This window comes from Toxotes jaculatrix, chromosome 4, assembly GCF_017976425.1.
Source record: "Toxotes jaculatrix isolate fToxJac2 chromosome 4, fToxJac2.pri, whole genome shotgun sequence".
Taxonomy (NCBI): Eukaryota; Metazoa; Chordata; class Actinopteri; family Toxotidae; genus Toxotes; species Toxotes jaculatrix.
This window is the reverse complement of record NC_054397.1, coordinates 7158927-7185829: the sequence shown is the minus strand read 5'-3', so window position 1 is coordinate 7185829 and position 26903 is coordinate 7158927. Positions and strand designations below refer to the sequence as shown.

The following is a 26903-nucleotide window of genomic DNA, read 5'->3' as shown; positions in this document are numbered from 1 at the left end:
TTTTGCTTGTGTCAAGTTTGTGCCACAGCTGACTGACCTTAGAGGCCTGAATCAGATTGGTTTCCCACCACATCTGGTTTTATTACTACATACACTTCGTCACATCCTTTTTTTGCCTGTGTGTGTCCTTATGCACACACAGGTAATGTATGTGCATAAGGACGCAATGTGTGTGTTAACAGCACCCGTGCTGCAGCCACTCTTTGGCTTCGACCTCCACACAGACCACCTCTGTTCCTGCACACAGTAGCTACTAAGAGTTGATTCATCAGCTCATACAAAGTAGTGTTTGGCTCTACTCAGACGCCTTCTGTGAACGAGCTGTATTATCTTTGCTGCAGTCTGTGTCTGCACGTTAACGACTTCCTCAGCCAGGCAGCAGACATGTTGTTACAGCCGGCGATGAAAAGAAACAAGGAGTCCTTTGAATAAGTGAGTGTGAAAGCTCGCCGCTTGTTTCAGGTCCAAAGAAGAAGCACAGTGACACAGAGGAAGAGGAGAGGTCATCACTCTTTATTTTCTTTGTCTTCACATTTTCTTTTTTTGGTATAATAAATGTTGTTGAAACATCTATGTGACACGAGGAGGGAATTTTACATCATATACAAACAGAAAAAAACATGCCTGCCATATTTTCCCTTTGCCTTGCTGTGTGTGTTTTACAGATTTAAAAACGACATGTACACTACATGACAGTGCAAGCAGTCATCTGCTAACCGTACACAGGCTCAGCCCATCAGATGCTGCAGTGTCGGGAGTCAGACCTCACAAAGGGATGACGTTACTCCAGAGGCTCCCACGCATGTCCTGGAGAGGTCAAAGGTAGATGAGAAGAGTTCTGACTGGGTCCATCACTGGTGTTTCAAACCTGATACAACCAAAAAAAAATGGAGGATTTAAAAAAAATTAATTCATGATTAAGTTTGTTTCTTGTTTGAATGGACATGCTTCACAGAGTTACAGTCCTCCATAAATGTAGAGACTGTTTGTCTCTAAAGATATCTATGCTGACTATATTTTGCACTCTGACTTTACAGTCGTTCTCAGTTTAACTAATGCACCAAAACAACCATGAATCTTTGTCTCTTTCAACCTTTCTTATTTTGACTTTTTCAATCTACCTATTGGTAAACATTTTCTGTAACTTCTGTCTTTCCTTTTCTTATTCGTCATGTTTTCCATCACCCACCTGTGTCTGCAGTATCGTCTCAGTTTTTGAACCAGCTAATGACGTAGCTGCAGATGCCATGGAAGCTCTTCCAGCAGTACTCAGAGGCGAGGCGTGAGGCTCTGGACTCGGGCTGCTCTGTGGGACGAGTAGTGGTCTTCCCAGGCTTGGGGGTGGTTTTCCTGGTCTGGGGGCCCTTGCCTGGCTGGGGCTTTACAGGCTGATGAGGCTGGGGCTTGACCGGTTTAGGAGTAGTGACGGGCTTGGTCTGGGCTGGCACCACAGGTTTGCGCTGTTCCAGCACAGGCTTGGAGGGCTTAGGGGTGGTGGTCTTGGGCCAGGCAGACAGGAAGGTCATCTGTGCCTCATCGGGATATTTCTTGCACATATGTGGGCGGTAGATTTTGGGTCCTTGACAGGCGTGGCTCAGCTTCCTCAACTCCCACATCATCTGGGTGAAGTAGTGGCGAGGGTTGAGGTTGTAGGCACGGCACAGGTTGGGTTTTCCCTGGAAGTCACAGTAGTAGGAGCGTCCTGGGGTCTGGCCCTGGCTAGGACCTTTGCAGGAGACACGCAGGCGAGTATAGTCCCCAGCTCCAGACACCACCATGGTGCAGGTGTCCTTGGTTTTGGTGGAGAATCTTATGGGGTCATCCCAAATGCTTCGCTGTTGCTGTTGCTGCTGCTGCTTGTTGTCGTTGCCGCTGTTGTTGGTCTGAGCATTTGAAGCACAAACAGCTGCTGCCAGAAACAGCAGCAACACTCTCATCCTGGCTCTCATGGTGGTGTTAGGTGTGTCGGTGATGGACGGACGTGGGTATGGGATGATGTGAATATATGTGTCCGCACAGAAGATTACTGTGTGCAAGGGTAGAAAGCATCTGAGTGTGACTTTATAAAGCTGAAACTCACAAAGAAGGTATTATTCAGGTGAGATGAGGAAACTCCTCCTCCAGCACTGACCCCTCCCTCCCTCACACATGTACACACACTCACAGCAACCACATAAGGCTTGTGTGGTATGCTCAAAACTAAAAAAGTCATGGATGGGATGGATGGGAGGAGGGGGAGAACATAAACGGAGGGAGGAAGCAGGGAGAGGGTCAGCGGGTCTGTGGGAGCTGAGGGGGGTAGGAGAGTAACATTATATAATCTCACATAGGAGGTTCTTTGACTATTGATGAGGGGGAGAGGAAGAGGAGAGACCTGAGGGTCCAGAGCCAAATTGCAGCCTGAAGTTATTTGCTCAAGAGTTAAAAGTTGATCCCTTTCCCTTTAAAAATAAAAACCACATCATGTTCCTATCAAGGTGCAAAGTTTGCCTTTGTAAAGACTTTTGCTGCTGTGCTACCATCAGTACCTCAAACTATCGCTGTGAGGGTAAACTTTAATCAAACCCACATAACTTAATTTTAAGGTCATGAAGTTTCCAAGGACGCCAAATTATGTTAGGCTGAATGTTTAGGAAATTAAGGAAAGTATGTATTAGTATATATTCACTAAAGTATTTCCAGTTCATGAAATACCATTAAAGAACATGTTAAAGGTCTTTTGTTTTGGAGCAATTTATTTTATTTGGATAGTTAGATTAGCCTGAGGCTTTGGGAAACACCTCCAGAACAAAGTTAAACATGGTTAAACTAGCTTCTGGAGTCCTCAGAAATCGCTGGGTAATTATCTTAATGAGAAACAGGTGCTAACCTCTGTGACTCCAGAGTAAGGACAATGCATAAACGGCACAAACTGGGACTATCTTATGATGGCTAAAATAGCTTTTTTTTTTGCACCATTCTGAGTAAAAACTCTGACTGCACAGTGTGAAAATCCCAAAAGATCAGAAGTTTCAGAAACACTCAAACCAGTCCACCTGGCACCAACAATCATGTCATGGTCAAGTTCACTGAAATCACATTTTTCCCACAACACAATGAAGAGCCAGACATTATACACTGGATTCTCAGCACAGAGACAGAACTCAAGAAAGTCCTATACCTTAACACATACTGAATACATGCATATACTGCAGTGTTTGTGTCCAGTATCATTTCATAGCCGTACTTGGTTTAGAGGTCCAAGACCAAACCTGACTACAGAGTTTTAACTTCTGAAACTGAACAGAAAAACACACGATGCCTGAAAAGAGACTTAAATATTCCGTATGAACCGGCTGGTGTGGACACAGAGAGAAAGACAAGTGTGAATGTATAGCCTGCTGCTGTGTACAAAGTCACATGTATGTGAACAAATAAACACATGCCACGTCAATCTATTGGGGAAGAGAGAAAATGTTCCCCTGTAAGAGACACAGAGAAAGCAAAGTAAACATGTGAAGAGTGTGTGTGTGTTGTCCGGAACAGATGGTCTCCTAAATTAAGTTAGTGTAGTGGTCCGCTGATAGCATGCAACCGCGTCACACCACCTCAACCACAGCCAAGGCCCCACCACTCTCTGCAAACCTGTGAACTCCCCCCAAAACAGACCTGAACCTTTTCATCTGCTGTGTGTGTGTGTGTGCATGTATTCAGACCTGCATATACATGAATGTTCCCGGGAGTTCTGTGTGTTTTGGCAGATGGACTCCTTTTTCATTCATACCTGTGGCTCAGAGCTTACGTAAAAAAGTTTCAACAGTTTGGATGATTTATGCCTCTTTAAAGCAAGAAAAATCCTCCTGAATTTCCTGGGTGGGTGTATATTTTTGTATTTTTGCTTTAGTATTTGTGTCAGTGTCTGAGGCAGACAACAGTGGTTCATGAATCATTTATTTATTGGAAAAAAAAAACCCCAAAGCAGACACTTACCGGACGGAAGTTTTTATTCAAAGATTTGCGCCCTCACCACAAACTCCAGCTGGATTTTTTTGTGTGTGTGTGTGTGTTCCTCCGTCTGATCTCTGACACCACAGAGGCTTCTGGGGGTTTTATTTCTCAAACCACAGGATGGCGAAGGAAAAAAAAGCCTCTGACAACACAAGCAACTAGGCCCTCACTAATGGTCTGGCAGGAAGTGCCTAAGACACAATATTTTGTTCATTAGCTGTCTTCAAACCTTGTTAGGATAACATGTATGTAGCTTATATGTGTGTTGAATAGCTTGTTACACTTTGCCTCTTGCAGCAGCATGAACCGGGATAAACTGAACTAATCTCTTCATGTTTCTCATGTCTCACAGATTTCAAAACTGAGCCAGTTTCAGTTTAAGTGTTTAAAGGAATAGTTTGACATTTTGTGAAATACACTTTTTAGCCTCCTTGCTGAGAGTTAGCTGAGAAGATCAAAATCACTTTCATGTACGTGGCTTTAGTTTAACAGCTATTTGATGGAAATCTATGGTTCCCTGAGGATGAGATATAAAATGGTCAAGATTTTAATTTATCCAGTGCTTTTGCTCATAACCATGTACTCTGTTTAGTGCTAATTAGCAAATTTTAGCATACCTATATGAGAAAGACGATGCATGGTAAACATTAAAGCAGCTAAAGCAGTTAGCATTTACAGTAGCTCAAAGCACAACCGCGAACATGACTTTAGACTCTTATTCTACCTTCTTCTACCTGTCTTTAAGCTAAGCTAAGCTAACTGGCTGCTGGTATTTAACACAGATGCGAGAGTGGCATCTTCACATCAAACTCTTGGCAACAAAGCGAAGAAGTGTATTTCCCAAAATGTAAAACAATTTCTTGAAAATCTTCCTGGTCAGCGTAAACCTGTAGAGCCAAAATGATGCAAGATATATTACAAATATTCACCAATCAAAGAAAAGAAGAATAAAGAAAGAAAAGAAAAGCACTATTACTACAAAGAACTACTTACAGGTTATAAAACAAACATTAACAAAAATATATAAAACTTTCAAAAGTTTTGAAAGCGTAAAAAATGTACACTTGTGTCACCAAGTTAAAATTGATAATGTAAGTACAAATTCATTCTCTATATGTAAAACTAACTATGCGGGGAAAAATGTTCTGACATTTGATAAAGTACAGTATGAAACACTACAAGGACAGCTATGGTGCTGCTGGGACTGGATGCGGGTGTGTATGAGATAAATTACAGTTGGCTGGCGTCAGAGGTCCTTGTCAAATGGCTTGAAGGGGTAATGGGGGGTTGGGATGCCCTCACTGCACAGTTCCTGATTGTTGTCATTCTTCCCTTTTGTCCTTGGAAGTGTTAAAAGATCTGAATAGGAAATCTGGAAAGTCCAGTGATACTGGAAAAAAGAGAGCTCATGTCAGAAATAACCTGTAATCTGTCCTACAGTGGATTTTCTTCTTCACTATTCCTGAGAAAAAATAAACAGAGGAAGACTTACCACTAGGGAAAGCTCAGTTCCAGTTCTCTTGTCCGCTGTGGAAAAAGAGAAAACAAAATCAGTTCTAGGTTTCTTAACAGCTTTATTTTCCCCCATGTTTAAGACCCACAGTCTTGCATATTTCTAGAAAAGTCAGTGTGTTAGTTAGAGTCAAAGGCAAAAAAAAAACCCTCAGTAGTTTCAGACCCCTTTTGACCCTTTTTAACAAGAAAAGCTGAGGAACTGATGTGAGAAGCTGCTACAATTTGTGTTAGCCATTACTTTCTTCTCTCGCACACCAAATTGGACTAAAATAAAGGTCTGTATCATAAATAAGAGATATAAGATATCTTTGAAGTATATTTATACACTCATTTTCCCACACAATTTCAGATTTTCTTTACAACCCACACAACAACATCCCAACCACACCAGTTAACAAGTCTGTTACCACTAACTGCTTGCTCTCCCTACAGGACGCCTCCTACATGCCGAATAAATGAGACGGTGTCAGATGGATATGAGGCCTTGAGCTTAAATCATGCTCATCATGAGTGATTCCTCCTTTTTGAGTCCAGCTGTTTGAATGGGCAGTTAAAAGAAACAACGGTGATGGATGAAGGTGAGGAACTGATGAAACACTGATATGAAAGAAAAAAAGTGGAAAGATGAAAGGTGATGACTGAATGGCTGCTGGTTGTTAGATGGTTACTTCAGACGGTAGTGGATTAGCGGATGGTTATAGATAACAATCAATACCTCTTCAACGGCAAAAATGTTCCTGTGGGTCACCAGTCGGTGTAGCTCGGGGGAGCAGAGGCCCGAGGGAACCGAGTCAGGGTGTCGTAATAGGGGGAGCTACATGTACACACACACACACACATATTCAAACACAAGCATACATGCACATGGGGAATCCTTTATAAATTTAACATTTGTGGAAAAATCTCATAGCACATTTAGTTCTGTCTGCAGACTCTCAATCACACAGACAAAATTACCCCTCCACCAATTAATACCTCAGAATGCAAGCAAGCAGATGTGGCGGACACGGCTCGTACCTGACCACAGTAAGGTTTCCATGGATATCGCACACTTGTTCACCATGATTACCTGTATTACCCAAACTGCAACAGAAGAGCGAGGGAGGACAGGTAAGAAAGAGAATGGGAAGACTCTGGTGAAAGCAACAAGGATGGCGGGATCCTCAAAGAGTGTCACTTTCAACGGAAACAAAGCCGATAGTGAGAAAGTGATGTGAGGGAGGACGGTGAAACAAGAATCCATGCAAAGAGATACTGACGAAATCATGCTCGTGATTTCTGAAGAAAAGCGTGAGAAGAAAAGGGAGATCCAAAGCTGAAGTATCCCATACCAAAAAAAAAGAGTGGGCATGAGGAAGAGGACGAAAGGACGCACGGATAGCAGAAAAACATCAAAGTGCAACAAGCCACGGGTAAGAAGAGCTGGAGGGAAGAGAAATAACAAGATGGAAAAAATATGAGGAGAATGAAAGGCCATGAAAAAGGAATAATGACAGAGGGAAAGAGAAAAGAGAAGGATTCATTAATTTTGCTTTGATCTACAACAGAGAAGATTTAGAAAGCTGGGAGTAAAACTAAGGAATGATCTGTCTTTGGGTATATGTTCCAAGTGTGTGTTGTCTGAACTCACTCCTCAAAGACGTCCTCTGTGTCCATCCTTCTGTAATACTTGGCCAGTTTGATGGAGAAGATGATACTGGGGATCAGAAGGATAGAGCAGCCTCCCAGACCAAACCAGAATGTGTTCTGCAAAACAAAGATACCCATGTTTTTTTGAGTTTTAGTTGTAGTTGATCTTGGAAATAAAAAAAAAATCTATTTAGTACTAGACTGACAGTTATTTTTATGATCAATTTATCTGCCTATTATTTACATGCTGACAAGTCGTTTTGACTATAAGATGCCAGAAAATTGCCCCAAACCCAAAGATATCTAGTTCAATAACATATATGCCAAAGAAATCATATTTGACAGGCTTAACCCTGTGAGCCCGTACGTATCATATATGATACCCACATTTCTGGGACTCATTGCATCACCATCAAGCATAAACTTTGCATTTAACCCTTTTAGATGAACTCTTATGCTCGTATACTGACTCCTGGTAGACACTCCTCACTTTTCTAAATGTTTTGACATGTGTGATACAAACAAAAAATATACTTAGAATTTTTTTTTTTTTATTTTTTTTTTTTACATTTTGTCAAAGGGACAAATAAAGAGTTCATATTTGAAAAATTAGAATTTTCTGACCATTCTTTCATAGTTCAGGTCTCACAGGGTTAAAACACTAATTCAGGGAAGTTAATTAACAAGAATTTTCCTGCTACATGTCACACAAATACACAAACACAAGGACACACAAGACATGTGCACGTTAGGAGACACAAACAGTATAAAACACGCTAATACAAGGCAGAATATATAAGCACAAACACATGCAGCACATGTACACTGAAAAAAATGTTTAGTTGAATTTACTCAATTTTAATGTTGAAAGTGGTTGCACGCAATACATTCATCTAAATCTAGACATATTTTTTAAGTTGGCTGTATTTAAATTTTTTTTTAGTAATTTCAAATAAATTATATAAGCAGTTTCAGCACAAAAATTCGGAGTATTTGTTACTCTGATTTCCTTAGTAATTCCAACTAAACCCATGTTTTATTTACTTAAATTCATTATGTAAATCATATATTGTGGTTAACCCAGTATACAAACAAAATATTCAAAGAATTTTTTTTCCCCCTTTTTGCTTACTTTTGTCTTTCTGGTTGGGCCAATGTGCATTTTTTACTACAAATAATTTTTTACTCAAATAAAGGAATTGGGAATTGCTCCAGACTGCCACAACTCCTTGTTGTATACCGGCTTTCTCGGCCACCCCCACATCTACATATGCATTTTGATTGTTTTAAATAAAATTGTGAATTGAATTAACATATTTTACATATGTAGAATAAAACTATTTAATTTAAAGCACAATAACAAATTAGGTAACCACAATATATGAATTACATAATGAATTTAAGTAAATTAAACACAGGTTTAGTTAGAATTACTAAGGAAATCAGAGTAACAAATAAATAAATACAAATTTTTGTGCTGAAACTGCTTATATGATTTATTTAAAATTACTCAAAAATATTAAGTACAGCCAACTTAAAAAATATGTCTAGATTTAAATGAATGTATTGTGTGAAACCACTTTCAATATTAAAATTGAGCAAATTCAACGAAACATTTTTTTCAGTGTGCTGGAGCACGTATAAATTCTTGGTTTATATTGCTCACAGTCTGTGACAAACTCACAAGCATGATATAGCTGGTGTGTAAACATAAAACTTTACAACACCTTGGGGCTGTGGGTAAAAACAGAGAATCTATGTGCATGTGAGTCCCCACCCTGCCTCAAAACAAACTCTGTCCCATCTCAGTGTGTGTGAGCGAGTGTGTCGGAGACTTGAGGACATACTGTTCTTCTACGTGTGGTCCCAAAACCCAGAGGTCCCTCAAACCGTCAAAGAGTTGATTATATTTGTAGTTGAAATCCTGATACATGTGAGGAACATGTGCAGTACATACAGCTGTGAAATGGATCAATACCCCTCAGTCGCCTGCCAGCCTCACTCACACACTGATAACCACAATATTCTGGTGTCTCACCACTGAATCGATGATGAAGCTGCAAGCTACGATCTCCATACTGTCCACAATGTTACTGATGGGTTTACACTGGGCCACCTCTACAGTCAACTGAAAAGAAAAATACACAAACATATATACATAAAACATAAGAATCCAGAATACAGATTACAGTGTCTGTATAAATGACATCAAATGTGAAACCAGAGTATGAACACTTGTGAACATTTCAGTTCCTGCTGGCCGATCTCCTGATTTCTCCACAACCTTCTCATTACTGACTTCAAGTTAAATCAAAGAGGCTTCTTGAACTGTTAAAGAGTCTGGTTGCAATCACAAAACATCTAAAGTTCCTGTAATTTACTGAAACCTAAACAATTTGTTCAACTCTGTTGAACAAATTGTTCAACGTTGCCCTCAAAAAGACAGAGAAATTTTGGAGAATGCTTACAGAGTTTTTAACCCAGTCTGTGTACTGTTTGAAGTATCCCACCAAGCTCTGTACGTAGGCCTTTGTTTCCTATAAAACAAAAGAGAGAAACAGTGAGGAAGTATGCGACTGCAGTATGATCAGGGTTAGAGGACAGGCTCACAATGTTTTCTATCATAAAGACTTGTACCTGCTTCACCACATGGGAGGCATTATGAGTGATGAGGTACTCTACTGCATCAATGGCACTCAGGATGTTAGTAACCTTGACCTAAGAGAGAGGAAAATTCATTTGAACTGGATGTGTAAATGTATCAACACAGCACACAGTTGTGTTTAGTCTGCTGTTGTGTATTAACAGCATAGTTTTTGTCAGTGTGCTTTCTCACCGGCAGATCACTGGACGTCCTCTGCAGCTGTTTGATGCTCTGGCTCAGGGTACTCTGCGCGAGAAGACAAAAACACAAACTGTTACCAAAACAAAACAAGTGCACGTTCAGATGTCTGGCCACTCATTTGCAAATACTCGGTCACATCACGCCACTGCTGTCACGACAGAAACAACGTTTTTATGGCAAACACACACAGAAAACACAGTCACTGTGCTGTGCATCAACAGTGTCTTACCCGCGCTCTGACATATTTCTGTCACCGTTTTATGAAAGAAAAGGAGCAAGAGAAAAAAGATGGAGCATTGAAGGGAAGAGCAAACAAAGACAAAACAGCATTTCTAAATGTATTTTGTGTGATACATATTTTGCAGTTCTTTTTCATGCAACATACTACAAATGAGAAATGATTAACTTTGTTTTTTTGTTTATTAATGCCGATTATGCTGATTATTTGGCGAATAAAGTTGTGGAGGCCACGATATAAAAGATGATATTCACACAAACATTTGTACATTTTGTACAACTAAATAAATGAAATCATTCTCTCAGTGTGCAGTGGAATTTCTAAATCCAGTGTACTGATGCATAAAATTACACCTACTATTATAGTGAAATATATTGTATATTATATTGTATTTCTTTAAGACATTTTCTTGTGCATACGTATAAAGTGTAGGTGTTTAATTGTGTGCTGGTACTGTTTGAGTTTGTGTTGTGGGAGAGGTGATTACCATTGCTTGCTCCATGGGCACCACCTGTTCTCGGTGAATTTGTCTGATACTGCTGGCGTGTCCTTTCAGAGCGTTCTCCAGAGCACCACGTGGCTGTAAACAAACAAACACACAAACAAAAATGTTAAGAGTTGAGGACACATGACATGACTGCACATTGAGTTCCCACAAAACTTACACTACAATCTTTAGGCTCATTAGAAACTGAATATTAACTCAGTAATTTATTATTTTTTCCTCCCTCACAGAGACATACAGTATGCACCATACTACCTCTCTACCATGCATTTATGCCATAAACGTGAGTGTCAGGGTGAATGGACAGCTTGTTCAGATCAGTGACCATGAAGCAAAATCATTTTCCAGATAGCCAGTCCGACTATATTTTTGGACTTATTGGTTTTAAAAAATTTTTATATGACATTCCTACAGCCTTAAGCATGTCTATCAATGTTATATAAACACTTACATTCCCAAAGCTAGAAAACAAACAGACTCATTGTACATTCATGCAATTTGTATAACAGCACCAGAGTTATTTAGCAGTTGCCTCACAGATATCTACTGTAGCCAGACACTTTTAACTTGGAAGGAAATTAAACAGAGTTCACAGTGTCGCTAACAAACACTCATCTGAGATTAAACCTTTCAGCCAAGTTGCTTTATATAGTTTGATTTTGGTTTCTGGACGGTTCGGGCCGTAATGCTTCTGTTGTAACTTGTCGGTACAGCAATGATGAGACTCACCAGTTGGTCAGCCTGAGCCTCCAGGTCAGTAGAGAAGGACAGGAGATCCACAAGAGTGACTCCCTTATTTACCTAAAACAAAACATTCATTCATGAAGCAGGATAAATATCATTAAGTTGTGTATATTTCAGTTTTAAAATCAATTTCTGCTTTTTAGTTTCACTTTGACTTCAGACTAGATTTGGTGTAGTTATGTGAGTTGTAGTTTTGTTTGATGTTTTTAAAAGTTTGAAGATGAAAGTTAAGATTGTGTATTCTAGTTGCTGATTCTTATTTTTGTGTCACTTTTTTTGTTTTGAGTTTAGTCTAGTTTAAGTTTATTATAATTACCTTGACACTGAGGATTGACAGATACATACAGAAACCAACCTGTTGAGGCTCCACACAAAAACACATGCTTGTTTCATCGTTTCATTGTATGGGTTTAGATTCATTTACTCAAAGTTTCTTCTGACATCGCCTTAAGTGTAATTCCAACCTTAACCCAGTCCTCAAACCAAGTCCTCAAACCAAGTCCTCAAACCAAGTCCTATCCATTTCATAAATGGCTAACACTGTGGGGACGAGCTTTTGTCTCCACATGGGAGGTGACTATAGTCCCCCTGATTCCAATCCAATACAAGTGCACACACACACACACACACAGATTACCTCAGCCAGGTATGCGTCATAGTCAATCTGTCCTATTCCAGAGTTGGCAAAGTTGATGAGGTTGTCTCTGCCGGCCTGCTCCAGCAGCGTGATGTCCTGCAGGTCGACCTGCACACTCTCAAACACTTTGGCCAGATCCTTGTTGTACTGTGGCAAAACACACAAACAAACTCACAAGTTACCACGTTGTCTTTCATCTTAGTCCAAAAAGACAGATTTTTATCAACAAAGGTCCCCAAACTGGGAGTTAAACGGGGACACTGAGCTCCATGGTCGGTGCTATGGCCGCCCACTTACCACAGTTCTGTTGAGGAAGGAATTGATGTTGAACATGGTCTCCAGCTGCAGAGCGTGATACAGACCGTTGTTCTCATAGCACTCCCTACAAGACAAATACAGCATTACACCCTGAATCTCCTTATGTTCAGTAACTTTAAGAGTAAACCTCAGTATTTTCATAAAAAAGTTAAATAAATATAAAAGTTAATTTGAATCAAACAACTACTACAAATCAACTAAAATAAACAGTAATTAAGCCATATGTTACCTGTACATGCTTCCCAAAGTCAAGTCAATGTTTGGATTCTGAAACAGCATGCCAGGAAGGAAGTTCTTCTTGGCAGGATGAACCAGGAATGGTGTGTCTATAATCTACACACAAATATTCATCAGCACAGAGTAGTACCATCCTGCTCAGATAAAACTCTCTCAAAGGTAAACACAGGGAGAGCGAAAATAAGACGACTGAGGAAGGAAGAGCTTGTATTCAGTACCTTGAATAGCTGTCGGTTAGCCAGCGGTTCGCACATCAGCTTCTCCACGTTGCCACCAACAGCAAACAATGCGGTCACGACGCCCATCAGCACCCAGGAAAAGACAAAAGAGAAGCCCACCCCACTGAAAGAGCAAGAGGCCGAGTGTGAGAAACACATTCTCACAGACATAGTTTACACTATTCAATCCTTGTCACTAACTGTCCTATATTTCCCTGATTATCTAATGTACATATGCATGCTACACATTCTCACAGCAGACATTCTGACTTGTCATAGCAGAAAAAATATGTCCCTAACAAAAAAGTCTGCCATGAGAAAGATTCGTTCTCCATTCAGTTTGAGTGTTGGACTGTTGTCTTGGTAACATACGCCATTAGCAGGTTGCCGCCGGTGTTTGATAGGCATCCTCGGGTTGTGGGTGTGGCCTGCTTGTCATAACCACAGGTACCACACAGCAGGCCAAGGATGTTGAAAGCCAGGACCAAGACCACCATGCAAAGCACCGCCACACAGCCGATCCATCTGTGGCGCACACACACGCACACGCACACGCACACGCACACACACACACACACACACACACACACACACACACACACACAACAAACTCTTCTTATTTGTGAGAACACTGCATTGATTCACATAAATTTCCTTTTAAGATTTTTTTTGACAATTGGGGCAGCAGAAATAAACTGTGAACAAATCACTGGCATCACTGCTGTTAGCAAACAGCTGCTTATTTACACAATATACACGATAATTCTCTGCATGTTCATCACTACAAGTGACCCCCTTCACATTGTCATTTGACACAGCGTGTCGTGTGTGTGTGTGTGTGTGTGTGTGTGTGGGAGCCAAATTCTCGACCGCATAACGTGAGAGATTTTAGTTCCAAATACCTGATTCATATGAGTACACAGACAAACACATATATACAAACCTGTAGAAATCCATTTGGTCAATCTGTGGGTAAAAGGACTCAATGTTCTTCTGTCCTTGACTGAGGAAAATGGTGAAATTGGCCAAAGAGGATTCTACTGGGAACATCTTGGAGAAGCCAATGATTTCTGCGCCAATCTTATCCAGCATGCCTTTCACTCCTTCACACACACAAACAAAAAGACAAACAAAAAATCAGAAAGGGACACAGATGTATGCATTTTTTTTCTATATGAACTAGAAGGCATGTCCCCCCAAAGGTGACAAAATTTAGAGGGGGGGAGGGGGGTCTAACAGAAAGTGAAAACAAAACAGGACTTACGAGGAAGAGCTGTGGTTTCATCGAAAAGTACGCAGATGAGGGTGAGAGAAAGACAGTACATAAAACTGAAAATACTACAGTCACACTACGCACACATATATATACACTTATAGTAATAAAAATAAACTTTATTTATATACAACTTTTCAAAACTCAGTAAAAAGTGTAACTGTACCTGAGACAATGTTTTTGGTTTGCTCTTTAACCAGTCTCGGCGTGTCATTAAAGGATGAGTAACCCTGGAAATGGAAAGAAAGAGACAAATGATGATTAAGGACAACATTTATATTTTTTGAACGGGGGTACGTTTAGGATGAGGGTGGTGAGTGAAAGTGAGGCCCCCTGGTATTAATGCCAGATCTGTATGTGGTATTAATAAATGCTTTAGTTATCTCGACTGTGATCCAGTGTCAATATGCAGATTTCTTAGTTGGAGCTGGTGGGCTTGTCAACAACAAAAGGCATTTCCCAAGTCAAGGAGAGCAATATCATGGAGGGGCATCATCCATTTTGAAACCATTTAAATAGATGTGACCTATATAGTCATATAATAATATAAGATTAAATCATATAATACATGCTATGTGTTGAACAATGAATGACAATGAAGTGAAAGCTCAAGTTAGCAAGCAGAGGGCAGCTGCTACTTGTAGCTTTTGCCTGGCTTTCCAAAGCTAACAGGAAGAAGTGAAATCATGTGATCTTTAAACTTGATGGGGGATTTTTTTTTTCTTAAAATTGTAGTCGTGCTGCACAGATTGCATTTACAGCTGGAGGAGGTCTGATCGCAATGTGAGCTGATCTGTTTGGTCTGATGCCAGGTGACCATTGGGCAATCAGGAGCATGTTAAACAGGAGACAGAGACTAACCTTTTGTACAATGTTGCTGAGATCTGTTCTCAGGACTGTATTGACATTGGCCAAGGCATGGCTGACATCTGGGAGCTGAAAGGCACAAAGTGAAAAAGTGGGAAGATGAATAAATAGGGAGACATTGCTGCAAATTAAAATGCTTATTTACGTTCAGTTTTTGGTTTTGATTCCCAATATAAAGTTCCTTTGTACCCTCGAGAAGTCTGCGTTGACTCCCAGTTGGGACAGCGTGGATCGGATGGTGTTGCAGGTGTGAGACACGGCTCCGTTGGTGCAAGCAGGGTCAGACAGGGTGTTGGACAGAGAGGCCCGCTCCCCCGACAGACTGGCCTGTAGTTTCCCTGTCCCCTCCTGAAGCAACTCCAAGGAGGAACTGACGTTCTCCAGGGCCTCTTTGGTCTCCCGCATGGCTACAAACAACACAGGAAGGAGGGAATGGAATCGAAATTTAGCAAGTTTTGCCAAAAAAACTATACTATATTTGTGAAAATCATCAATAATAGAGTGTTGTTTGGTTTTGTCAAATGATTGAGCCTCACATATGTACATACACACCACAGAACTATTAATGTTATTACAATAACACCGATTACACTGACCACAGATCAACAACCCACAGAGGAAAACAACAACAAAAGACTGTTTACATGATCAGACAGTGGCTCACGATGAGAATCTGTTTTTAACACTTGGAATCCACCAACACAAAGTCACTAGCACTGCACCACTGAATCCACATCAGCTCTGATTACCTTTGATGGCATTCTCAACTTTCGCTTTAGATGAAAGGAAACGTGAGGGGATCGAAGGGGAAAAAGAAAGTTAAAAAAAATGATGAAGATATGACCTTAAACTCAAACTTAAATCAGGATTCTGTGGCGATAAACCCACAAGAGAGGAAGCTGCATGTAAAATAACTGCAGCAACAAGTCATAAAATTCATGATTAGATTACGTATGTTACAACTGCGTCCCAATTTGAGTGTGCCTGAGAATTTTTGTTAATTTTAGCATTTAAAATTCTTTGAAATAGAACAGTGGAGTTCTGTTTCACCTGCTTAGAAGAATCTAAAAGCATGAATCCTTGAATTTGGAAAGAAACAGAACCAATCAGAATCAGAAACAGAAGATAGTGTTTTAGCTTATGAACCTCCACACTGCGTTGTGATACTGTGTCTTAGGTATATGAGCTCAACAGGAGCTCAAACTGAAAGCTAATACAGAGAGTGTGTTACCTCCTGCCATACGCAGGGCAGTGTCCAGAGATGGAACCACCTCCTTCTCCAGCTGACTGTGGATCCTCCCACCCAGCAACGGTCCAATGTCTGTCAGAGAAACACAGAGAGATCAGAGGGTTGCGGTTATACATTGCCTTGCAAACACAGGGAGCCCCAGACAAACAAAGTTTGAACCATTACACAAATTCTGTCTATAAACGTCTGGGTTCAACTTACTGTCCAGGTCTGACAGGACTTTGTTCTTTGCCGTGGTGTACTGGGCTGTCAGGTATTCAATTTGCTGCGATAGAAAACACGGTAAAATTAGGGCAGTACTAAAAATTCAAACATGAATGTGAAAGTGCTTTTGTTTTATGCACGTGTGTGTGTATCCATGCATACCGCAGGTGTGTTATTAGCAAATGTCTTCAGGTCTCTCATGTTCGTATTGATGAACCGACGAGTGCTCTTGATCTGGGCGCTGATATTATGGTTCGCAGCATAGGCAATAAGTACTCCCAAACTGAAACACACACACACACACACACACAGAGGCAGGAGCAGCAAAGATTTATTATGAGCATCATTCACCAGCAGAGGGCAGCATGGCTACATAAAGATAGATTTCTGCTGCATGAGTCTAAAAAGTCACCCACTGGGGATTCAGCAGAGTCTAATAGAGTCAAATGACCGGCTTATGCAGTCAGCTGAATGAGAGTCACATTTGTCAGCCACATTTGGAGGAGTCTGTTTATTCATTTCTCTCCCTCTCTGATGGCAGGTTGAATGACTGCTGTATAAAGTGAAGAAATCAAGCATCTCTTCTTTCTTTCAATCCTCAAACCTTCATCAGATAAAATTGTGATCATGACTGACTTTATTTTTCTGGTTTCTTCAGAGTTTTGCTCTGAATATTATTCCTACACCTGGAAAAAGAATCTCACTATTCCTACTATTGTCCTTTAAGGTATTAAATTTAACTGCCAGACTCCTGAGCTGTCTTACCCTTAAGCAAAGACTGACATTTTTGTATTTCTACAACACACGCTGAGATAGAAGGACCAACACCACCAGAGAGGGAAACAGAGAAAATAAGAGAAGAAATGTGCTGAAAGAGAGAACAGACAAGAATCACAATGACAAGCCCTGACCAGATAATAGCTACACATCTTCAAATGGCCACAAAGTGCTTTAGATGTTCATGTGTGCATTTGTGTGTGTGTCCGTGATCATGCATGTTTGTGATGTGAAAGCACTCATTCAGACAGAGGGGCCTCTCACAGTCAGCCAAGTGATATCAGTAACACCTAACTGTCCTGCACTGTTCAGATCGAATTTCTCCGACCACGCACCTGTCTCCTCCACAGTAGGAGGAGGCAGGTGGACACTGCATGCATGGCTCAGTCTGTATGTGTGTGTGTGTGTGTTTATACATGTGCTGTGATGAACCCCCATATTAACATATGTAAATATGCATAAACAGTGCTTCAAAAAGAAAAGATGTGTACACCCCCTGAAAAAAATCATGCAAGAATTAAATTATTATATATGATACCTGTACAAGGTTTTCTACTCTTTGGGTAGTAATAAAATTCAGATTATTTTTAATAAAATTAATAATTCATACATCCATTGTGTCACCAGGGTGCAACTGTGTCTGACTTTTTAGTCAGTAAAATATCTCAGTTCAGAACTCATAGTGTACAGAGCCAGGTTTCTATATATACTGGTGTGGTATCATACTTCCCTTTCTGCTGTATGTCTGAACTACAGTTGTAGTAGACACAACTGGAGTCTCACACTGTCTAAGAACGCACCGCGAGATCAAAATCCCATCTTCATAGAGACGATGAACAAAATGATGATGATAAGAAAAGACTCACATGATGAAGATGGAGGTGGCAATAAGCGAGGCGGTGTAGAAACCTCTCTGACAGTCAGCGTTCTTCCTCTGTCGCTGGTGCATCTCCCCCCCGCAGTTCTCACAGCATCGACACACGCAGAAACACGTGCCTATGATGGGCGTGAGGACCAAGAACACGATACCGATGGAGGAGCATAAGAGGAATCCGGCCTCATAGTAGATCCACTGGACGGGGGACAGGATTTGTGTGATTATCACTTCACTCTTTGGCCCCCCACAGAGTCATTTTTTGCAAGCAGGTAAAAACCGTGGTGTGGGTGAAAATTTAGAACAGTGTGGTGAGGAGTTTACCTGTAGCAACAGGACGATGTTTTCTGGCTGTAACACCATGGCACGTGCGAGCCCGTGTGCAGAAACACAAACGCATGTGCACACACGGACAACGGTCGTTTACACACAAAGTCGTAGCGGGAGGAAAACAGAGACAAACAAAACAAGGTCAGAATGACAGTCAAGAGACAGAAGAATTCCAGTTTCAAAAAGAGGGACCTGAAGGCAACATCAAGAAATGGAAAAACAGTCAAATTAGTTTCTGTTTTTTTTCACTTTTTGCAAGAGCTTAAGCTTTCAGAGGTGTAAAATTATAAGCTCCGCTTTAAATTTCAATAACATGTTAATTCAGTGTTAGATGGGTACAGTTTTATAACACTACACTGTAAATTCATCTTCAATCAAACGTACCTTTCTCCATTCCTCTATTTTGATTCCCCCCATGTTCTGCTGAATGACTTTAACAATCAGATCTGAAAAAAAGAATATATATATATTTATGAATATATAGATGGATTGGTGCTTAAATACACATATTTCAAAGAGCAGATACTATGCTGAAAAAAAAATCCACTGTGCAACAGTGTTTTAGAGGCAGTACAGTCAGCCAGATTTATAGTCAATCAAATAAACTTCCGATAAAACATCCGACAAGCTGCACTGGAGTGAAAAAATCCATTTATCTGTTCACAAGCAGACAACACAGATTACGTGGGATCATTTTTAATTTCCGATGGACAGTATTGCGGCTGCATTTCCTCATATATCTAACAGCTGTGTGTTTTGCGGAAGTTTCTTGAGCTGTGTAGTTTGCCAACCAGCGCTGCAGTTGGGTCCAGCTGTCTGTGTGTTTATATAGGTCAGCCAGCACTAAGCCTACCTGGACGGTGACTCACCCAGACTGTTACTCAGCAGGTGAACACTTGCACGCATGCACACTGACACAAACTATACATGCTTTGTATATGTATACATGTAAAATTTGAGAACGTCTAGTCAAAAATAAAACCATTACATAAATGGATGTGTGCAAATCTACAGCTAAAAGAAACAACACGTGTGCACAAACATTTATATGAATATGTACAAATGTACAAAATATGAACATTGTGCACTAGTTGCTTGAAGCTACGGAGAGTAAAGGAACTTATTTTCAGGGTTTGTTATTCGTTTTCAGATTTCTCTCAGTTGCTCAAAGGACAGAGGCGACAGAAAACAAAATGTCTACACTTCTTTTTTCCTTTAGGAATGTAATGTATAGCACGTCTTCTCAAATTGGTACAGTAGGTGCCACTGTACACGACAAGCAGATGGAGGCCAGTTTAGCATGTACATGCTGACACAGCTGCCACACACTCACACACAAACAACCAACCAACCACACATATACAGACATAGTGTCTGGTTCTACCTTCTGCTTGCACACCTGCTGACCTCAGGTGACATAAAGACTAAATGTACTGTGGATAGATCTGTTTGTATCCTTCTGTTTTCTCACCTTGAAATGAGGTGAAGTGAAGAACTACTGATGTCTGTACTGTGTAAAGTAAACTTTTATTCATCCTCTCTCTTTCGTCCCATATTTCCTATAGCGCTGCAATGAACAACTATTTCCACAACCTTTAAACCTGTCATTTATTCTCTTAATTAATCGGTTAATAGTGAAGATTCAGATTTAAGAAGCTATAATCAGAGACTGCTCAGCATTTGAAACTGTATGTGACTGTTAACAAAACTGGTTCCACTGGAGAGGATTTCAGACTGTCATGTAAGGTGAAGATGTCTCTGTTAACTCTGCAGATGCAGCATATGAGCACATCTGACACCACCTGTTGTTGCTCAGCTACTTAGTTAGCATTAGCCACTGAGGGCAGTTAAGCTTAGACAGCTTAGTTCAGTGACCCAGTATAAGAGGTAGCTACAGCAAACGAAAGGAAGGGGGGGGGGGGGGGGGGGGGGGGGTCAGGGTAAACAACCTTCAGCATTAGACCTGGAAGAATGACCAGACCACTGCCCACTGACTATACGCATGTGTACAGTGCAACAGTCACGGAGAGCCACTGATGATTTACTGAAATATCAAGGCTTTCTCGTGTGGTATTTTCTTTTTTTTGTATTTGTTCTGAAGAGTTATTTGTGATAAAGCAACTTTTCATACATCACCGATTGTTATGGAACATTTTGTGTGTGTGTGTGTGTCTCTTGACTCTTCCATATTCAAGGGCCTTTAAAATAAAAACCACAGATGGACCCAGCCAGTCAAAAAAAGTGGAGCAAACATTGGATTCACGACAAAACAAACACACTCACGTGCCACTGTGAGACTGAAACCATCAGAACCAAACCATTAAACACTGCAACGAGTTAGCTGTTGTGATATTTAAGTCAGAACCTACAACCCTCTTACCGTAATGTGTAAATATAGGCTAGCACAATCCTCTACGCTGACCTGCTCTGAGAGATTACTGGAAGGTGTGGACTGGAAGGCCTTATGCAACCTGACAACCATCTCTGCTGCTTTTTATGTGAAAGGCCTCAAAAGTAACACTCTCAGTCCCACCTACTCAAAACATGGAGGGCTGAAACTGCATCTAGCCCGACATGGCTTATCATGAACATCAGAAGAATAATAGCAAACTTGTTTGCCTTTATGTTGCAAAAACAGAAGAACTTAAAATGCAGCTGTAACTTCAAGTTGACTCTTAAAATGCTTAATTCTGGATTTTAGATGGATTATTTTTACATGGACACAATTCTGAACTTGAAATTATTGAAACTCTTAGGGGAGCTAGGGGAGGTGGCAGCCTTTGAATGGACATCGTATTGACTGAAATGGTTTTGAAACAAGTCTAACATTGCGCGATTATGTGAGATAGTGGCTCAAAAACTCATAAGAGCCAGAGTCACTCATTCTTTAGAAGAGTTTTTATCATTGGCCACCACGTTAATAAGAGGTGAAGTTATGGGCTGCAGTTCAATAGGTGTTAGTATTACGACATAAGTCATGTCAGGTTTGCCAAAGCACAGTTATGTAGCGATTATGTTACTTTAAATACTACTAACTGTACAGTACAGTTTCACTCAGTATTACACAAGACTGTAAGTACTGTATGTATTTCCATGGCAGCAGGAGCTAAAGAAAGTTACACAGCCCACTGTGAGCTGGAGCAAAACAACTAAGAGGATTATGTGGAATGTCTTTTTTTCCCTTTCCCAGAAGACTCTTCATACAGAAAGAAAATATATTTGAAGACCACATAAAGACAGACAAGATGTCCAACAATTATTTTGATACGTCTGACTGAGCGTTTAGTGAATAAAATATCAGAATGAAAAAATGTCAAAGATACACGTGCAAATTTCCAAGAGCCTGAGTTGACATATTTAAGCTGCTTCTTAATTTTCACCAACCATTCAAAACCAAAATATTTTAAGTTTAATATTATCGCAGACTATGAAAATTAGAAAATGAGCAAATATTCTCTCAAGCTCTCAAGCTAAAACATCTGCATATATATGTACACAGGAGAGCATAAATAGCAGAAGATGAATGTAATGATGTCTGCAATGTAAGATACGCAGGTTATATAGTAGAGTTTTTAGGGAGTAATTCAACCCTTGTCTTGTACGTGCTTTTCTTAAATATCCTTATCAGACAACAAACTTGGGTTTCACTTGAGTGTGATCTGATTTAAGACACTTGCTTCATGGTAAACAGCCTGTCTACTTCCAATCACAGTAATTAAGGCAAACGGACAAATACCAGGACTATGACCCACTTTCAGTGTGTGTGTGTCCGTGTGTGCCAGTGCGTGTGTTCGCACACACACTGTGTGTGTGTGTGTGTGTGTGTGTGTGTGTGTGTGTGTGTGTGTGTGTGTGTGTGTGTGTGTGTGTGTGTGTGTGTGTGACAATGCCATCTGTAGCAGTGGTAGCAGCACAGTGTAGCATTGGCCCTGTGGAGATGCTAATCCTCTAATCTACCCTGTGTGTATCAGAGGGATAAGAAGACACAGACTCCTCACACAGCGAAAGAGCCCAAAATGCTTCTTCACCCTGAATTCAACCTTCACACCGATATGTAACGAGGGATGAGTGAGTCAGGGGGAAGTTAAGCCAGTGTCGGTCAAGAACCAGTAATGTCCCATTGTACAGCAACTCTCAAGTCTTTCATTATCTGTTGCCACTCAAGATGCAGGCAGCTCTACTGGAAACCTGGAAAATTTAGAACATTAATAAAATACCAGAGATTTGTGTAGATTTTGCCACACACTGCACTTTGTGCCAAATTGCTAAATGATTAATTCATGTAAGACTGATCAGCCTCAGAAAACCCTACTGATCTGACAGGATCAATCAGTCAGCTACCTTTCCTCACTCTCCCTCACACCGATTTGCATTTCTCCACCTAAACCTCAACTCAGACGTTCCTCTGACCCCAACCTGTCACCTCTCCAACAGCTAACAATAACCTAACTCAAACTCATCCAAGGACAACAATATTACAGGAAACACTATTAGACAGGGCAGCAGTATTCAACGCAAGATGAAAATCAAAGTACCACTATGCACCACTAAGGAAACATCCATGTTTTCCAAAAAGCACACTGAAATGAAATGAGCATATACGGCCCACCAGCTTCTACCTGTTTCTGTTTAATTGGAGAAGCAGCTTCTGGAGAGAAACAAACCTTGTCGGTGAAACCACAATAGAACCTCGATTTCTTTCAGCAAATTGTGTTTATGCTCCATTGTTCTCACTTCTTGCTCGCTGAAAGGCACTTGTGTAGCCTCTTTGTAAAGGTAAATGTAGTATGTTTGCTTGCTAGAGATGCTAAATAAGACAATGTTGTAATATTTTTAAAAGGGAAATAATCTTTACTGTTGCTGGGTGGCATTAGTGAGTGGCCTAAATGTATAATTGTGTAGTATTACTATATGTAAGTAGTAGTGGTTGCACAAATGGTGTTTCTATGTATAAAGATCTCTCTGTATGGGAAAAATGTGTTTCAACAATTATATATGTCTAAATACTTTACTTTCAGTTCTCATATCTACAGTTTATCTAAAAGGAAAAAGGTTGTATATCTGCCTGTTTCCTTTGGTAGTTAAGGCTGTAATGGTCTTGATCTGTTTCTTTTTTTCACTGTGAAGATCTTTGCATGGATAAAGAAAAAACTTTGATACTGTGGCTTGAAGATCAATTTGTAAACAGTACTGATACCTTACATTCCTTACACCCTCATTTCCAAGTTTACAGCAATTTTAGGTTTCTAAGAATATACTCTCTGGAGTAACATGCACAGATTCTTAAATTCACAGATACCTCTGTAAGTTTTTGGATGCACAGAAAATGGTTTTACAAGGAAGACACCTCTGATACTTGTGTCTTTTCCTAACTCATTTATTTATTCAGACTGATGGCTTTTAATAGCTTTTCTTGACTCTGTTGTTGCAACCTAAAAATTGGCTTATTATTTATTTGCGGCCCAGACGACCTGACAGTTTAGGTAGCAAAATGGCCAGAGCTGAACCTGCCCAGCCTCATGCCTTAAGCACCTACAACCATAAACACTGTATTAACAAGGTTAATTTGAGGTCTGTGTGCACATTCCATGTGTGTGACCAACATGCTTGATTTTGCATACATATGACATATGATGTGTGGGGGAGCGACACGGCATCCAGGTGGTCTCTACCTGTGCATGTGACAGTGAATCATACTGGAAAGTCCCTGACAGTGGCAGCATATGGTCCAGTGGATTAAGGTATTATGCAGTGATGCAGGTGACTGAGAAAGCCTCCTCTAATCGCTGATCTGCTAATTGATTACCTAGCCAGCGGCCCTAACCCTGGGCACCAAAATGGCAGCAACTTAAAACCTTCAATCCTATTGCACTGTGTCATCCTCCAATGTGACCACTCATAGTTGTACATATAGCACACAAACAAACCGCTTTTAGTTGGGTGTAGCTCTATTTATCCGTCACTGGTTTACAGCACTACACCAGGGGGGACAAGAGAGCAACATTCACTCTGTCTGTACTGATCAGGTGACACACCCGATCAACTTTAAATCACCTACACTGTGTGGCCCAGAGAGGATCACTTATGAGCTATGACGGTTATTGATCCCATTAATCTGATGATAACTTTGGTCTATGGACTCAACAAGCGCAAGCCATCAACGCATGACGTCACTCCGTGCACATGATCTTTTAACCCAGTAGTATTTTAGGGCCGACACTTGGGGAGGGTTTTTTTTGGAAGTGATGTGTTAAGTCATCCTCACTATGGTACAGATTTACTCTCATAAAGGGAATACAGATACAGGTGCAGATAATTCCTGCCCCCCTGCAGTCTCTCTGAGGTTTTGACTTTGTTATGATGATCAACAGGTCAATCAGATTCTATTATGCTAAAGACTGACTTATAGGCCAGTGGTTTCCAAATTTTCTGGCTTGTGATCCCTTAAAACAAAGCAAAGTCTATTTGTGACCCCTCAACTCATTATGACTTGTGAGCGCTTCCTTTCCAAAGCGTTAGCTTTCGATTTCCGATTGTTTCACCTGAAGGATTTTTAGACATGACAATATTAAGCATTTTACAACATAGAATAAAACATTAGATAAGAAGTTAAATGTTTTTGTGTAACCCACCCCATACTGTTACAGATCGTACATTCTTCCATCCATATTCCAGATTTCTATGCACATTTGTAGCATCATATACTATAACACTGATGCGTCTTTGTGTATATGCTTTGTATAGTAACACAGTCATACTGTAACACAGATGCACCTTTATGCAGTCATTTTTCACTGATTCTAATCCCTAACATTTGCATTCTACACATATATGTGACCCTGTCTAGATCTAGATTATCTGGGGCCACAATTTGGTTAAAATACAAGCCAAAATACAGGATGTGGCTATGATAAAAAAAAAAAAAAATAATAATAATCATTTGTAGTAAAGCTGAAATGCAGGTCATTAAATCTTTTGGATCAGAACTGGGTGCAACACGTGTTAGAACGAGACACATATAAAGTTAAATTAGCACAAATTCTAAATCAGTAGGTATTGTGATGTTTTTTATGCATAAAGCAATTTGTATTCAGCAGAAATACAAGACCCGTGAAAATATCCCTGTATTATCCCTCATGCTAAAAGAGAAATCCCGGGAATGAGAAGCAGAACCAGAGATGAGGGATGGAGGAGTCTCACCTTTGGGGAAGGGGTTCGGCTGCACGACGTAGAGAAAAGCGTGGACCATGTGGAAGAGGATCCCTATGGCCCCTGGCTCGTAGTAAGCATGGGTATCATAAACCGCCGCCGGTACAAACCCAAAATCCAAGGGCTCCACCGGTGGAGGGGACCGCTGTCTCCGGGATTCCGACCGGACCTCAGCGGTGGTTCCGTCCCTCTCATCCGCCTGCTGCTCGCCGCTTGTAGCCCCCCAGCAGAGCAGCAGGACGAGCCACCTTGTCCACAACATGGCTCAGAAAAAGTCCAGCTTTGTCCAAAAACCTGATAAGAAGAAAACTGATAGGAGAAAGGAAAACTCCCGAGTCCCCGGTCGTACTACACTTCAGCGAGGGATGGAGGGGGGGGAGAAGGGCTGTTGACGTGAGAGGACACCTGTCCCTCTCGGTGGCTTATCCCCTCAGCTCAGAAAACAACCGCCCGAGGTAAAACTTTCCAACTCAACATCCGACGGTTCAGATTCTAGCAGCCGTTAGCTCCTGGTTTCCCGGCACGGACTCATCGCAGACATCTTCACCGGAGCTCTTCGACGACTCGGCGGACACACGGCCGAGGATGTGTCACTTCTCTCGGTGTCCTCACTCTCACCGGCTGCCCGCCGCGACCTGCCTAATCTCGCGTGCACGAACAAAAAAAAAAAAAAAAAGCCTCGCTGAAAGCTCCACTGGCTCATCTGTGGCGCGCGACACCGCGGGGACCAATCACCTGTCCAGGTCTCTCCCTCTCTCTCTCTCCCTCTCTCTCTCTCTCTCTCTCTCTCTCTGCTTAAGACAGCTACAGGGCAAAGGTGGAGGAATACAGATCCTTTACTTAGGCCCAGGTAAAACCAGTAATACTGCAAAATAAAATTATCCATTACAATTAAATTTCTATTTGAAAATGTCACTTAAGTAAAAGTATTATTAGCATGGGCGTATTACTGAGCGGGCCTAGGTCACACAAGGGCCCCAGGACCTAACCTAACCTAACCCTTTGGCCTCTGCTTGAAAACTGGCTTTTGATATTTCAAAATAGATGAAAAATACAAGCAAAAGAACTACAAGAGAAACAAAACGAGTAAAAAAATAGAAGAAATACTACAAAAGAAACTCAAAATGACCATAAAGAGACACAAAACAAGCAAAAATTGTGTTGATGCTGAGGAAGTGGGTTTACATATCAATGCAGAGGGGCCAGTTGTCTTATAATCCATCCATGATTTTCAGATAAATGCAATT

General features: G+C 40.8%; 2 protein-coding genes across 6 annotated transcripts; both read right to left on the bottom strand.

The window, feature by feature from the left end:
• Positions 1-584: 584 nt before the first annotated feature.
• Positions 585-2016, bottom strand: fgfbp2b (fibroblast growth factor binding protein 2b). 2 transcript variants are annotated; one of them, XM_041037063.1, is made up of 2 exons: positions 1190-2016; positions 585-868 (listed from the first exon to the last, which is right to left on the bottom strand). In XM_041037063.1, the coding sequence occupies exon 1, from the start codon at positions 1947-1949 to the stop codon at positions 1209-1211; it is 741 nt and encodes a 246-aa protein (XP_040892997.1). In that variant the 5' UTR covers positions 1950-2016; the 3' UTR covers positions 585-868; positions 1190-1208. The 2 variants fall into 2 exon arrangements, with proteins under 2 accessions (XP_040892997.1, XP_040892998.1); XM_041037064.1 differs by having other exon boundaries at positions 585-807.
• A 3225-nt stretch (positions 2017-5241) lies between these two features.
• On the bottom strand, positions 5242-26281 carry prom1b (prominin 1 b). 4 transcript variants are annotated; one of them, XM_041037058.1, is made up of 28 exons: positions 25648-26281; positions 18832-18893; positions 18442-18468; positions 18110-18315; positions 16629-16749; positions 16464-16527; positions 16245-16334; positions 15203-15420; positions 15008-15082; positions 14313-14376; positions 14138-14146; positions 13817-13976; positions 13246-13398; positions 12874-12997; positions 12648-12751; positions 12398-12482; positions 12101-12247; positions 11449-11520; positions 10702-10794; positions 9968-10021; positions 9769-9849; positions 9600-9668; positions 9170-9259; positions 7133-7248; positions 6520-6585; positions 6218-6316; positions 5480-5514; positions 5242-5377 (listed from the first exon to the last, which is right to left on the bottom strand). In XM_041037058.1, the coding sequence occupies exons 1-26, from the start codon at positions 25916-25918 to the stop codon at positions 6247-6249; spliced, it is 2691 nt and encodes an 896-aa protein (XP_040892992.1). In that variant the 5' UTR covers positions 25919-26281; the 3' UTR covers positions 5242-5377; positions 5480-5514; positions 6218-6246. The 4 variants fall into 4 exon arrangements, with proteins under 4 accessions (XP_040892992.1, XP_040892995.1, XP_040892993.1 ...); XM_041037061.1 differs by lacking the exon at positions 6520-6585; XM_041037059.1 differs by lacking the exon at positions 14138-14146.
• Positions 26282-26903: the final 622 nt, after the last annotated feature.

Coding starts and splice junctions, on each gene's coding strand:
- fgfbp2b (XM_041037063.1), bottom strand. CDS start 1,949: ATGAGAGCCAGGATGAGAGTGTTGCTGCTGTTTCTGGCAGCAGCTGTT.
- prom1b (XM_041037058.1), bottom strand. CDS start 25,918: ATGTTGTGGACAAGGTGGCTCGTCCTGCTGCTCTGCTGGGGGGCTACA. Junction 15,083..15,202: donor TCAACGCAGACTTCTCGAGG/GTACAAAGGAAC, acceptor TGTGCCTTTCAG/CTCCCAGATGTCAGCCATGC. Junction 12,483..12,647: donor ACTTTGGGAAGCATGTACAG/GTAACATATGGC, acceptor TTTGTCTTGTAG/GGAGTGCTATGAGAACAACG.